Below are 15,075 nucleotides of genomic sequence, written 5' to 3'. Positions count from 1 at the left end.
ACTGCAAGCAAAAGGACATTGTGGCACACAGTCAGAAAATTCTCTAGGATACCACCTTTCTGTTGTTTCTCAGCCTTCTTTCTGTATTTTCTCTCATTTCTTTTCAGAATTCTTTTTGTCCCCACTGCTACACTCATCAGGTATTGTCCAAAGCTACAAACAAAGATGAAAGGGATAGGCAAACACACTGTCTTGTATAAAAACAATTTTTTATTTTCACATGAAAACAACTTCTATTTTACTTACTTCTTTGAAAAGGTATTGAGTTTGAAATGCCCTTTGTTTAGACTCCTAGACATAGTCCAAGCATGAATGGTTTTGCTATTACAGACATTTTCATGTTACACATGAAAGAGTTTTCTCTCTTAATTCCCTCCCTGAGAAAAGTATGAGAATCTGATGATGGTGAAAGGAATATAAAGCCCACTGTGGGCAATGGCAAGGACTAAAATAGATGCACAGATGCCTTAAGTTTGGCTTAGTAAGTGCACACTGAAGCCAAGATTATGGCTTAATATGATAAGTACTAGCACCCACTAAAACTCTTAAGTAAAAATGAGGTTTACCTAGAATTCAGCTCACATTACTCAGTTATTTCATTAGTCATCCAGTTTTGACACAGCCATTGTAGGTAATGTATAAAAAGAGATCTAACCTTTTTGGTGAAAAGCAGGATGAATTCAGAAAACAAAGTGCAAAACATATAAAAGGCGATACATAAACATCAGTTAAATCCTCCCCAGATTGTCCTACACAGATTATAATCAACACTGTTCATACTGATACTTGATCCAGTACTGCGTTTCAGAAGACATTACACACATTATGGGTGAAAAAATCTATCTCACAATGATTCCATTGTTAACAATTGACAATATAAAAAATTACATCTCCTAGCAAAGTATTTCTTCAGCCCTTTAGTTAAACCAATCCTGGGTGATACAATGCAAATGTCTTTATTGTGTGATTTGCCCTTTGTGTCAAATTCCTGCCAAAATTCCCCAGCACATTCAGTGTTTTGACATGAGTTACAGAAGCATGTCTGGATTATGTAACTCTTTGGTCTCAAGAACCGTGGAAAAAATAATGTATAACATGTTTTCTTGAAAGAACATGCCCTTGATAGTAAATTTCACCTTTGATATACGGATAGCCCATGTGGCCAGAGATGAATTTCTGACTTTAGGACATGCTAATTTCACAAGCATTAGTCAAACCAAGAGGTTTAACATTCAGAAGTGAGCTCTCTCTCCAATGAACCGTGCACCACTTCCGTTCGATATACTGATGTATCACCTACAAGTCAGGTGATATCACTTTTGAACTCCAGAACTAGATTTAGAGCTTTGAAACCTGAAATCAAATACTCTACAGGAAAGAAGTTAAAAACAATTGTTGTCATTAACAAGAAACATGGTGTTTTTAATTGGAAACACCTTCAACAACTACCAATTATACTGTCTATCAAGAAAATAGAAGGCAAGTATTGTAACACTTCAGGTCCTGTTCAAACTTGGTTTGTCAGTAATGTGTCAGATGAACCTTAGTTTTGACACACTGAGAATCTCTTTTCCCTAAAAAATCCTAAATTTCAAAAAAAAGCCCCTGCCAAAGTAAAATAGCTTAGAAAGCTAAAACTATTTTCATTGCAATCAAAATGATTCATGGAAAAAGAAGAAAGATTGATATTTAACCACACATACTTGTAACACAGAAAGGAACACCAAGCCTAATTCTAAGCAGACAAGCTAATTTTGCACTTTTGAACATGTCACTTGACTCTTTACTATTTATTTGAGAGTTCCCATACTCTCAAATACCCATTCTACTGATCCTGGTCACTGCACATCAGAGACTTTCCACTGTGTTCATTTCCTGCCATGATTTTGTGTCAGAGGCTTTTTGACGCCTCTCACCAAGCTATGCCAGTCAAGATAAGCTCGTCAGCATTCCAGCAGGCAAAATTTCATCCTACATTAGTGACAATGAGAAATGCTACTGCTTTGAAGCTGACAAACTAAACTTTGGTTTGGAGCTTTGAGTAATATTTCTCCCTCTGGAAAATGTCAATTCCCAATTTCCTAGCAAAACCAACAGTTCCTCCAGGCATAAATGTCCAAGAAAACAACACAGCTGTAATTTTCAGGAAAAACTGTGGCTCAAAATTCACACATACTTCTAAACATAATATCTGAACCTAGAACAACAAAAGTTCTCTTATTTACTTCAGGCATTTAAAAAAAAGCAGGTACAGAATATACTATTCATTATTATCATTAAGAGGCATTTCTGAATTCATTGTTACTATTAATTCCTGATTTTTAAACATTGGGAAGCACACTCACAATTAACTTTCACTATGCTCATTAAACTTCACATCCAATATGCCCTGAGGACAAAACCTCCTCTTACTGAATATCAAAAGGTATTACATTACTGCAGTGCAGTACTCTGCAGTACTAGTACAATGTAATATTTTCTGTGTAATATACTGACATATAAGAATGTGTGTTGTATTACACAGAACCACAGAATTTTCTGTACAGAGATTTCTGAAATTGAGGTATATAGACAGACACATCCAAGTAAATTCTAAGGCTGAGATTTTGCAATAAGATCATCTGATATAGGTCAATATAATTATCTAGTGTCTCTCAGAGTTGCTTATCTTACCTGAGCTCCAAGACATTAAAGCTTCCTTTGCAATAACATCTGCAAAATGACAATACAATGTGTATTGTACCTCTCAAGAGTCCATAAACTGGGACTTCCATCTTGACTGGCCTGAGAATACTTCAACCCAAGATATTGTACAAACAGCTGTGTGACACTTCAAAGCACAAGCTGATGTCAGAAGAAAACTTGGATATTCAAATGAAGTTTAGATCCAATAGAAGTAGTTAAAACTGTTTTCCTATTATGCCGAAGTACATTGCTTTCAAGAAGATTGTGATTCATGTTTGATACATGCCACTAGCACATCATGTGATAAAATGAGAAAAAACAGAACGTTTTAATAAAACCATAAAATACCTTTAACCACGGAACCATTTCATGCTGTATTTTTCGTTGGAAGAATACCATTCCTTCACATCCAAAATCACAAACATTAAAAAAAAAAAAAACAGGCAACATTTTTCTTCTATTCTCTCTCCTACCCACCACCATCCAGTAAGACTCTATTACATCAGATAACGTATTCTGACCACCATCTAGCATCAACCTGCTTCCAGATCACCATTTTAAATTAATTTTACCTATTATTTATTGCATCTCCACCCTCACCCATGTTCAGCACAGATACTCAGACCTGGAGCCCTCACTTTTGAAGGTCATTTGAGAATCCATGCTTGACCTGGAGCAAAGGAGAAGTCTTTCTGACTCATCTGTGTACCTTCGTGCCCAGAGCTGATCTCCTGCACCCAGTGTTCGAGGCTTCAGCGACAGTGTTTCAAATTGCACATAAGTCTCTTTTGCAAGTTCAGCTTCCTTTGCAGATTTTGGTTTCAAATGAAGTTTTAAAACTTTGTAGAGTAAGAAAAATATCAAAGGTAAAACAACCACGCAGCCTGCACTGCTGGCCACTATCAGAATAGAGAACTCAGAGCTGCTTTCATCATTTAATGCATCAGTGGAGAAAACAACACACTGCTCTTTTGTAGGTGGCACGCCTTTGGGTGAGACACAGGCCATATATTGAGTACTAGGCTGCAAACCATCGATTGTGACTTTGTTTTTGTTAGAATCAGTGCTGAGAGGCAACATATCTTTCTCACCATACTTGGAGTATAACACAGTCACGGCGGAATTGCCGGTGGCATTGACAGTTTTCCAAGTTAAGGTCACTCTTTCATCAGTTTCGCTGATCACTCTTAGGTTCTTCACAGTAACATTTTGCTCAGCAGTACCAGCTGTGTTCAGTGAAGTATCCTCACCCTTCTTGTTTGAATCTCCAATCTGCTTTTTGTTTCCATTTGTCGCTGCCTTTGAAAGTTTCTTTCCATCTAACATGAGCCTGGATTGCTTTTTGTCAGGCAACGCCGCGCTGGTTGATCTTTCAGTGCTAACCAGAGCTGTAGTGGTTGGTGTGGTGGGAAGAGGTGTGGTTGTCCTCTCGGGTTCCTGCTTGGATTCCTCCTGAGTTGTATTCTGCCTCTCAGCCTCTGGCTTCCTCCCATATTTCTGTGGTGACACAGTTGTAGTAACTACACCAACCACTGTGACAGTCACAGCAGCTTCTGACATTCCTGCCAAGTTCTTGGCTTTACATCTGTATTCTCCTGCATCCTTGTACGAAATTCCTGTCAAGCTCATTATGGACCATCTGACACCCTCTCCAGGACTTTCTTGAATTACTGTGGGAAAATGCAAAGAGTAAAACATTATGAATAGGAAGTAAAGAGGAAATAAGCATTATTAGACTACTTCTTCCCTTTTTGCTAGAAGAAATGACATGTATTAAATTTTTTTGAATTAAACACAAGCAGTCAAAAACCCACAACAACCAAACCAAATTTCCCAAACTATGGAATTCCCAGCCATACTCTATTATTAAATACAAGCGCTCATCTTGAGTCAAAATGGAAATAAATGTCTGTAGTAACTAGTTTGCAGTTTCACTAAGAAAAACAAAACCACATAAAGTGACATCAAACGGCTTAAAGCTGCTATTGACTCTTAAATACAAGACCCACTGACTTCCTGTGACATTTACCATGCTACCCACTTAAAATGCTATTGGAAATTACCTTTGTCCTAAGATATTTCAGTTCTCTTACCTTCATCAGACCTATGATAACTGCTAACTACTTGGCATTAGCAAGTAGCATTTTTTACTTTAAGTAACTACGTAAATATCTATCCAGCAGCTAGAATGATGTCAGACAATTATAGCCTTGCACCATTTGCACACAGAAAACATGAATTTGGAAAATTTTTTGTTTACAATGCTGAATTTTAAGTCATTCAGTTATGGCCTCACTGGCTTTTTTAGCACAAACATTTTCGAACGCAGGTTCCAGCAAAAAATTCTCCTTTCTATTTTCTAGCTTCTGAGTTAGGGGTCCAGATAACCCAAACTCCATTTCCCTTTATCCTTCCCCCACTTCATCCTTTTCTCCCTTCCACACACATTGTTCTTGTAACACACCACATCCTGAATCAAAACAGTCTGCTGGACCTGTTAAGACCGAGAACTAGACAGAGAATTTCATAACAGCTGCTGCACAGATACGACTGCCAGCTCGACACAGTACATGGCCCATTGTTACTCATTGCAATGATCTCAAAGCACAAGCAACCCAACAATTTTTGGTTCTCCCATTTCCTTTAAAAGAGCAGTTATACCTGTATAGTTCACTGGAATATTGTCTGACCTATTCCAAGTGAGCTGTGGTGTTGGGTACCCGGTGGCGTCACAGCGCAGCAGGACATTGCTGCCCAGCGGGGAGGTGATCTTCGTTGCCGAGGTCATCACAGATGGTTTAAGACACTGCTCTAACTCAGCTCTCTGGAACAAGATTCCTGCCAGGCTCTCAGGTCCACTACATGAAATCAATGGATCAAGAAGTACAACGGAGGTGTCCACAATTTTGGAAAATTCAATTAGCTTTGAAATGCGACAGTCACAAAACCATGGGTTGTCCTGAAAACCTGAGGCAAGGAGGGAAGCAGGAAAAAAGAAATGTTGTCAGTCAGTATATGAATATTGTGATTACAGTATGACACATGACTACTCCCAAATACAATCAAGTATTGGACCTGTTCTGGGTTAATCTTTTCTCTTTCAACTTGTGTTTTTTCTTCAGTTGCTTGGTGGGGGAATATTTTCAGAGGTTAGGGAGAACAGTAAGAATGTTTATTAAGCTAAACTTCTTTTTCATAGAAGTTTACAGGAGCATAGTGATGTGCTGGCATTACTTGTGCTTAACTTTGCTATTTATCTACCACATTTAGAACATCTTTGAAAATATGTCTTAAGATTGATGATACATTTTCACCTGCCTGTGCCTCCTGGAAAGACAGCTTCTTAGGGCTATTGCTTAGTGTCACACTCCTCTGCTCTTAGTCCTTCTTTGGGCTCTTACAGCTTGACCTTCCCTGACCCTTTTTTCAATGCTTGAGGAGAATACGGTGATTTAAGGGTTTAGAGCTTACACCAACATCCCTGCCCCTTGAGAAAAAGGGATAAAGGCTAAGGAGAAAGCGCTTTAGGCCAACAGAATTTTTATCTGGCTCTGAACTACACCAATACTGTTAGAAGTTGGCTTCACTACAGCCTCTGAAATATATTCAAGAAGAATAGCAAAAGTGTAGAAAATAGGAAGGACCACAAAACACTGTAATGACTACAATATTTTTAGGATGGCACACAAGAACCCTGTCTCTCCTCTGTCAGAGCCAGGAACATTTGCTTCTTGGTTCCAGTTTATGAATAAGAAGCTTTTCCTTCTTTGCGAGCTTATGATGTTGGAAGAGAATAGCCATTTCTGAGAAATATCAGTCTAAATCCTCAGCTGGTATTGCCTGCTCCACTATGTTGACCTTCATAGAGCAACACAGCATATCACTCAGGAGTTCAAGTATTTTCTTGCTGGACTTATATTTTTTAATATGTCTTTCTAATTTTCTCTGAGTACTACTAATAAACAAAACTTATGGTCTGAAATAAGGGATGGCATGCAAGGACCCCATGCTACTGAATTTACTGATCAGTGCAACAAACAAGTCATATAAGTCAAACCAGTATTGAAAGAAAAAAAGAGTCCTGACCATCTGCAAATATTTTTCAGAGTGTATCATTAAGAATTATCAAAACAGCTATTGGAAAAATGATGGGTTGTTCTGGAATAAAAACCTGCAGATGAAAGAATATATGAGTAATTAACTACTTTTTCCTTTTATAACCAGACCACGATTAGGTTATTTTAAGCGCAATGGTAGCGATTGGTTAAAACTGTGGTAAACCCCAATTAATCCCTGCTCTTTAAAACAAGACTTGACCTGAAGAGATTCTGTGACATTGACATCACAATCCAATTTCACCCCCTCCAGACAGAAGAGGTTTTACATCTATTGACTACTTATTGTTTGCAGGAACAGAGAAAGGGAAGTCAAAGGAAAGTGTATCAGCAACTGATTTTCCTCAAAAAAAAGCTCCAAAACTTAAAAAGTTTCCTGTGAACTTCACACATATATTCATAAGGAGAAAAGATATTATCCAAGAGTTTTCTAAATCTAGGCACATCAACTGCTTGTGCTTATAAAAATTCTGCTCAATCGAGCACATATATGTAACTATTTATCCTCATCTTTTCAGTTAGGGAAGCTCTAACTTCCTGTGTAGTCAGACACAATACTCCTGTAATTTTCTTTTTCTTCTCACTTTCTTGCAATTTTCCTCACTATGCTAAGAAATTTACTGCAGGAAAGGAAGGGGTTTATTTTTGCTTTTAAGCTACTTGAAGTACTCAGAAGTCTTTGAAATTGAACCAAAAAACAGTTACATTAGAAAATACCTTTAAGACCATCAAGTCCAACTGCTATCCCAGCACCACCAAGTGCAGCACTAAACCATGACCCTGAGTGCCACATTCACATGTCCTTTAAGTACCTCCAAGAATGGTGACTCCACCACTTCCCTGAGCCCCCTTTCACTGAAGGAACTTTTCTAATATATACAGCTACACAGCTTTCATATTCTCCCAGTGCCCTGAAGAAAAGCCAAAGTTATTATAATAGGTATCAGAAACTGACAAAATAAAAGGAATGATGAACTAACAACGAACAATCCTTAGACTGGATGTTTTGTCCAGCCTGGGACACAGGTTTGACAGCCTGAATGTGGAGCAAAGGAAGAGTAATGTCAGTCAGACACCTCGTATTTCCCATCCATCATGCTTCCTGATGAAACTCCTAAAGATGCAGAACTCATACAAATATATATAATAGACACAGCTCCTTGCCCCCATAGCACAGCCCCTCTGTTTATCTGTGTCCTGCCAATATCTGACAGTATTCACGTTTATCTAGCCATTGTAAATCACCAAGTTATGTGAATTCCCAAAATGAAAAGATGAAAGCACTATTGAGTTGGAAACAAGATAAAACACTGCATTTCATTATAATTCAGTTAGTGTTGAAGAGAACAGAAATATGAATGTAAACCTAGTTTCCAAACTACAAGGGGCATTTTGAACTTTAGCAGCTTGTGCTGACAAGATGCTAGAAGTGAGAACAAACATGTGAAAGAATAAAGAAAAGGTTAAAAAGGGGGGGAAATAAGAAAATGGAAAAATTCGGGATCTTTTATATAAGAAATAATTTCTTAAGAAGCAAAAATGAAAATAATGATAAATCCCTGATGACACAAGTATCTGAGGAAAGAGAATGTCTCTATAAACCCTGGGTTCTTTTGTAGAAATATCAAGGCAGCTTGTTGATCTGAGAAAGAAATACTAGCCAAGGCAAAACAAACATTGATAAATATTTATGCATTGCAATATACCAATGCAGTGTTATTTTAATATTAAATTTCTCCAAAACCCTTTATTCTAGATTTACCATATTTTATAATTACTCTCACACATTTATATGTATGCTTACACATACAATGGCAAACTTATGTATATGTGTGTCTGTGCATGTACATTTTTGTAGTCTTCCCAGTAAGCAGGGTTTCTCTGGGCTGAGTCAATATGGACTTTAGCTATGAGCAAAACTTCATTTGTAAATCAGTAACCAGACTCAGACCATAATTTGTGTAACACACTGATTTTCAGTTGCTGCAAAATAGCAAGATGTAAAATAGTCAAGTTTTGGGCCAATAGACATATTCACCACACCTTGGGCCAGCCTACCCCAGGTTCTTTCCAACTGAACCTACACATTTTGATCCATGGTTCTAAACAGTAAATTCCATATCCAACACTGTGTCGCAGTATTTTCACCACATGGCAGCTGCTAATGGAGTAATTTCAGGAAAAACAATATCTACCCCATGGCTTAGCATAACAGGTAGGAGCCTCATGGACCTGCAGTATTCCAAATTTTTGGCACCTCTGCATGCAACAGAGGCAAGATCTCACATAACTGCTACTCTGTCAAATATTGGACTCCTCTCTTCCTCTCAGTGACTCACTAGAGTCCACCATATGGAAAATGCTACTGCCATCATTCCTGTCAGAAATGTAAATCTCTGCACGGCAGCCAGTGCTTTATCTGTGATTTAGCTGTGATTTGGATCAAAGTATCAGGCTATGGCTCCAGAGATAACCAAGAGGGCCAGATGAATTCACACGCTGATCCCCCAATCATTTGTACTGCTTAATTTTCAGCTCACCCCACAGCTTTGTTTTGAGCTGGTCCCAAGACAAAGCCAGACATGGGTCCAGGGACAGTCAGCACTCCAGGGGTTGCTTCCTGAAAGATTTATAGATTAGACCACAACAAGGAAGGCTCTCTCTATACTGTCATTTCCCCTGAAGCAAGCACAGCAGGTTTTGTACCTTCCAACTATTCTGCGTGTCTGTCAGCCCTTCAGGCATACAACATACCCCTGCTATTTCAGATTCCAAAAGCACAGATGAATGACTTCCAATGTCATTCTCACATAACTTCAGGCAGGTTAGACTGAAGAAAAAACACCCCCATTCCCAGAATTACATTTGAGAGTCACTGTAGCATCCTGTAGAGCCCACAGAGAACCAAGGGCTAAATCTTACAAAGTGTGGAACAGACACTCTCTTTAAAGAGAGCTGGCCCTAAACTGTGTGGATGAGAGCCAGGAATCCTTCCCTAACCCTCTTTCATTTAGCATAGTGCACACACAGAGGAACTTCATACAGTGAGAGGTAGTTAAAAAACTCAAACCTCTTAGTACAGAGATGACAAACTGGAATTGCTCAGTCAAGACACCAATGATAAAACTGGTTTTAAAAAATACATTTGCACAAACATAAGATTTTAGGGCCTTGCTGGTTTTGATCTTGTTCATTACATACACGTGACAATCTTGTTTTGCCAGAACCAGGAGTGAAGACAGCTCAAGTCATAACTGATTACACTAATTAGAATCTGACTGCTGTTTTCCTGACTAGACAAAACCTGGGTTTTGTCTGGGTTCCAGCTTCCAGCAGAGTCCTGGCTGCAGTGACCGTTCCATGTAGGTACACAGGTCAGGCTGGAGGCTCCCACAGAGAGTGGCTGGAGCACATAGGACACTCCTGAGCATCAAAGCATGCAATTGTAAGCACCACATTTTAAGAGAAATATTTTTTTAAACCTAAAGGTGTCCAAAGGGAACAGTAACTATGGCAGAAAATGAAAACAAAAATACCACACACAGCAAAAAAAAAACAAAACAGTCAAACCAAACCAAAACCAAGCAAATGAAAAAACCAAACCAAACAACCCCCAATTCAAATAAAAGCCAACCAACCAAAAAAAAAAAAAAAAAAAAAACCACCACAAAAACCTTCACATTATATTAGAAGCTGGTGAAAGAAATGGTGTGGTTAGTTAGGACGGCAAACAGGGAAGGAAAACCTAGACAAGAGGTAATCAGCTTAGCTTGCAGTAAGGGAGATTGAGGTTAGGTATTAGGAGAAACTTTCTCACTACCCTGATAGACAAGCACTGGAGCAAGTTATCATGGAAGGCTCTGTGGTGGTCTGGGCACAGTCTTTAAGAACAGCACTGACTTTACTGGAATGGCTCAGCTCCTCTGGACCTGTATCCCAGTAGGCTAGGTCCTTCCTGACCACATATCTCTGTGACACCTATCTGTAGCTCAGAAGAGGAGGAGGAGAATATCTATGGGATGCACTTCTTTCTCAGGCTGCAGCAAGCCCAGTACAGAAAAGAGGTCTGTCAGAAAGGAAGCACTAAACTCAGTGGAGTCTAAATAAACTTGTCAAAATAACCCATGACATAAAGAGAATTGCACTTTCTAATCTCCAGAGGAAAGGGGATGTTTCCTTATCCACTATAGAGTTTCTTATGTAGCAAGCAATGTCTGTCTGCATTGGGATACACTCACCAGAAAACTATGATGTCAGTGGAAAATAAAATTCAGCTAATTCATTCACAGCTTACCCAAGGTAAATTTACTCAATGTAACACAAGGAAAGGTACTACCTGGCATTTTGTATTCTCAGTTGCAAATCTATAATGGCTGCACAGAGCCTCCCTTAGCACCCTACACTAATAAAAAAACAGAGAAGCAAAATTCTGTTTAAACCCATGTGTTCCTCTCTGGAGTCCTGTGTTAAAACCCAGCTGTAGTTCACAACAGAGAATGGTCCAAAGGTCACAACACAAGCCTTCAAAGAACTCAATGCCTGCACCAGAGGGTTTGCTGGGGCTACAGAAGGCTGGAAAAGTGCCTGCACCAAGGAAGCCTGAAATTAATTCCCAGAGTTAAGGGGAGAGAAGAGTGTGTGAAGATTTAAGATTCTTTTGGTGTTTTTTCGTGTTGGGGGTTATTTTGTTTTCCTTAGTTCCTTTTGTTTTGTCTGAAGTGGTGAGGGCTATATAAGACAAGGAAACCACTTAACCTCTGGGACTCCCACATGAGATCATGAGGATTAGAACTAGCACAATCAGCTCCCACTTTACAGCCTCCTGTAGTCTTCACTGTGGGGACAGGGAAAGGAGTACTGAGATGGACTCACTTTTACAGCTTTTACTTTTTTTCTTCTTTTTTTTTTTTTAAAATCCTGAATAAATGAAAACCCTTTAATGATGCAAGCCTACAGTTACCATACTTACGAAGTCATGCAGCCTACTTGCATCTATTTAGTTACTTATATAAAATATGATCCGAATGAGTGTTTCAAGCTGCAGCTTCTGCTGTGAAACAAAGCAGCTGAACAAATGGACACTGAATACTGGGGCTTTAGATGAAGAAATTGGAAATATTGGGCAGTACAATGCAGGACAGATCTTTACCAGTGCTTATAGAATTACTGCTGTAGAGACAGCCAGCTGGTTTTGCTCCCTTCCACCTGCTGCACTACAAACACATCAAAATATGTACTTATATGTAAACAGTGATGGAAAAGAACAGTATTGCTAGAACTGTTCCAGCTCAAGACTGAAGAGAAAGGGGTTACCCTGGCAAGACTAGGAAGTGGAGATAAAGTGTCAGAGAAAGCACAATGCCACAAACAGAACTGATGCAACTGCACACTAGAGAAGGGGATCAATTCATGAAAAAAAAACAGTCTGACCAAATTATTCTTAAATACTTACCTTAAACACCATAAAAAAATACTGTGAATATACAGGGATCAGACTCCTATTCTCTCTCATATTCAATATGTAAATTGTGAAAAACTTCAGGATAATCAGTCAGCTTTAGAGTAATCCAAGGTCTACAGTGGCCCCAGGAGTTGCCCTATTTTGAGCCACCAACACTGTCTGCAGCACTGTATCACAGGACAGGCTTTATATGACCATCAGCTCTAGCCGCTTGCTTGGCTTGGGAGCCTCTGGAAAAAGCAGTTGCAAATGGACATGCTTACAGTTGCAAACACATACAAAGATGAGGGAAATGTCACCAGAAACCCAATGTAAGTCCTGTATTTATATAGCTACTGAATGGTCTATATTCCTGAAAACTGGATTCCCATAGCTTTTGCTTCAGTTTTATAGCTTTGAGGTAACAACACACATGGAGATCATTGTATTCATTTTGTATTCATTTTATGGTTTTCTGCTACCAGTAGAAAATAAATCAATGACCACAGAGCAAACCACAAGAGTGACCTGAGTAAAACCCCCTCTCCTGAATCCTAGGCTGTTCCCCTAACTGCTCTCACTTGCAATTTAATGTTTAGGTATATTTTAGTAAGGAATGAGACGGGCTATTCAACATACCCAAGATTACTCTCTGTGTCACCAGAATGTCTGTATTCTTGGACACGATAGCTCCTGAGAAGGGAGGCCAAATGTCCATGAGATCTGATGGCAAGGTGGTCAGCTTGTTACTGGACAGGTCCAGGTAGGTCAGGTTTCTCAGGTAGCGGCCAGCATCAGCAGGAATGCTGGTCACTTTGTTGTTGTGAAGATCAAGAGTCCGTAAGTTTGGCATCTCTGCCAGGGATTCCCAAGGGAAAGTTGAAAGCAGATTACCATCCAGCCTCAGCTCATGCAGTTGTTTCAAGTTATAGAAGCTGCTGATATCAATGTTGGCTACACAGTTGTAAGTGACCCACAGGTATTTGAGATCTACCAGGTAGTAAAAGGCTTCAGTCGGAATCCTTCGTATGACAGTTTTCTCTATACGAAGTTTTACAGTATCCACAGGAACATTCACAGGGATCTCATACATGTCAGGGTCATTACAGAGTACAGACCTAGCAACAGGGGGAAAAAAAAAGAAAGAAAAAAAAAAAGGGAAAGATACATACTTGCAATTATTTTTCAGAAATTTGAATTTCAAATTTAAATGCAAATGTTGTAACTTTCCGCAACACTACTACCAGAACAAAGAACACAGAAATCAAAAACAGTCCTCTGCATTTGAAAGCTGAAGAAACTCCACAAACATGGTCTCTAAAGACAAAAAGAATACAAGCCAGAACTGATCTTTTCACATGAAACCTAGATTTGCTTTATTCTACAGTATGTAAGCACCGCCCTCTGTCCACCCCTCACTCTACTGACAACTGAAAGACAGATGCCATTGCACAAGGAACAATACATGCATGTATCTCAAGTGGGAACTGCATGCCCTCCATTAAAATTATTAAAATTCAGAATTAAGATTAGTAATCTCTAATTTTTCTGTATGATGAAGATTCAAAGTATTTTCTGTACTTACCTTTCAGAACAGACGGAAAATTGAAAATATACCAAAGAAAATTCAGTAAAGAAGAGCTTTCTAGCCCTCTTTTTGATGTCTATGCACAAATTACTTGCTTTATAGAGATGAAAAGAACCTTCTGCTCACAATGATTTCAGTGAAATGGGATTTCTCAGCATTTTCAGTCGATTTCAGGAAACAATTTCTTTGGAGTATATTGTTTTTACATACTAGCTTGAAGATTTCCCTGCATTTTAAGTCTATCTTTCTTTTTTCCCCCTTTTCTCTAGATTATTCCTTTATTTTACTTTTTCCTCATTCAGCTTTATACCAGATAGGCTGTGACAATAAATAGCAATGACAAAGAGTATCTCCTAAAATTGACACAACAATACCAGGTCACCACATTTCAAATTAACCTCCTTATTATCAAAAATTACATGATTTACTGCAGATTAAAAAAAGAAATAGGAAACTATTGTATTTATTTAAACCGGAATCACCTTCCACTAGTTAAGTAGTTTGTAGAAATAGAAAGGATATCGCAATAGTAGGAATGTTATGGAGCAGAAACAAATTGCCTCCTACAATAAATGAAGATTTAGAGTAGCTATTTGCTAAGTACAAAGCCATAATCACCATCTGCTCCTGCTCAGGAAAGCTGCAAGTCATAGAACGCTAATGTAAAATATGGCTTCACTGCAACTATGCTAGAAATAATTTGCAGTGTCTGACAACGTTTTCTACAATTTCTTCAACCCTTCTCTTCATAGATTTCCCTATGTAATAAATAATAAAACATATACCTTGTTCCAGTGCCATCACTTCTGCCATGGTAAACGCATGTGCATTGTGAAGGACAAAAGCCATGAACTTCTTCAAAAAAACTCATTAGGAGGTAGAAGCAAATAAACAGATACATGGCTTCCTCCCAGAAGAACTGACATGAAGAAATGTGAAAGCTTTATTCCTAGGCACTCATGCAGTGTGCTACAAATGTGAATGTAGCCATCCATTTAGTAACAGCAGATTACAACAGATTAGCCGAGATCCGTAGTTGCTTAACCTTCAAATGTATCCTGAACAGCATCAGTTAAACCAGCTCGTTCTATACTCTGTCAGAACACACTGCTTCAAATCACATCCAACCATGTTCCAAGGTTGGTTTTGACATGTAAAGTTAGTGTGCAATAAAATATCTCTTTTCTTCTCCTAAGAGGCAGTGCGTGTACAATACTGCCTATAAAGCGTTCCAAGGTTCCTGAAGG

The 15,075-nt window shown here is 38.7% G+C and overlaps 1 protein-coding gene across 1 annotated transcript; it reads right to left on the bottom strand.

The window, feature by feature from the left end:
• Positions 1–236: 236 nt before the first annotated feature.
• Positions 237–14,729, bottom strand: LRIT3 (leucine rich repeat, Ig-like and transmembrane domains 3). The gene is made up of 4 exons (XM_015623742.3): positions 14,614–14,729; positions 12,880–13,358; positions 5,347–5,652; positions 237–4,355 (listed from the first exon to the last, which is right to left on the bottom strand). Exons 1-4 carry the CDS (start codon positions 14,727–14,729, stop codon positions 3,292–3,294), a joined length of 1,965 nt encoding a protein of 654 aa, XP_015479228.1. The 3' UTR covers positions 237–3,291.
• Between the last annotated feature and the right edge of the window lie 346 nt (positions 14,730–15,075).

This window comes from Parus major, chromosome 4 (genome assembly GCF_001522545.3).
Source record: "Parus major isolate Abel chromosome 4, Parus_major1.1, whole genome shotgun sequence".
Taxonomy (NCBI): Eukaryota; Metazoa; Chordata; class Aves; order Passeriformes; family Paridae; genus Parus; species Parus major.
This window is presented reverse-complemented; position numbering and strand designations above follow the sequence as displayed.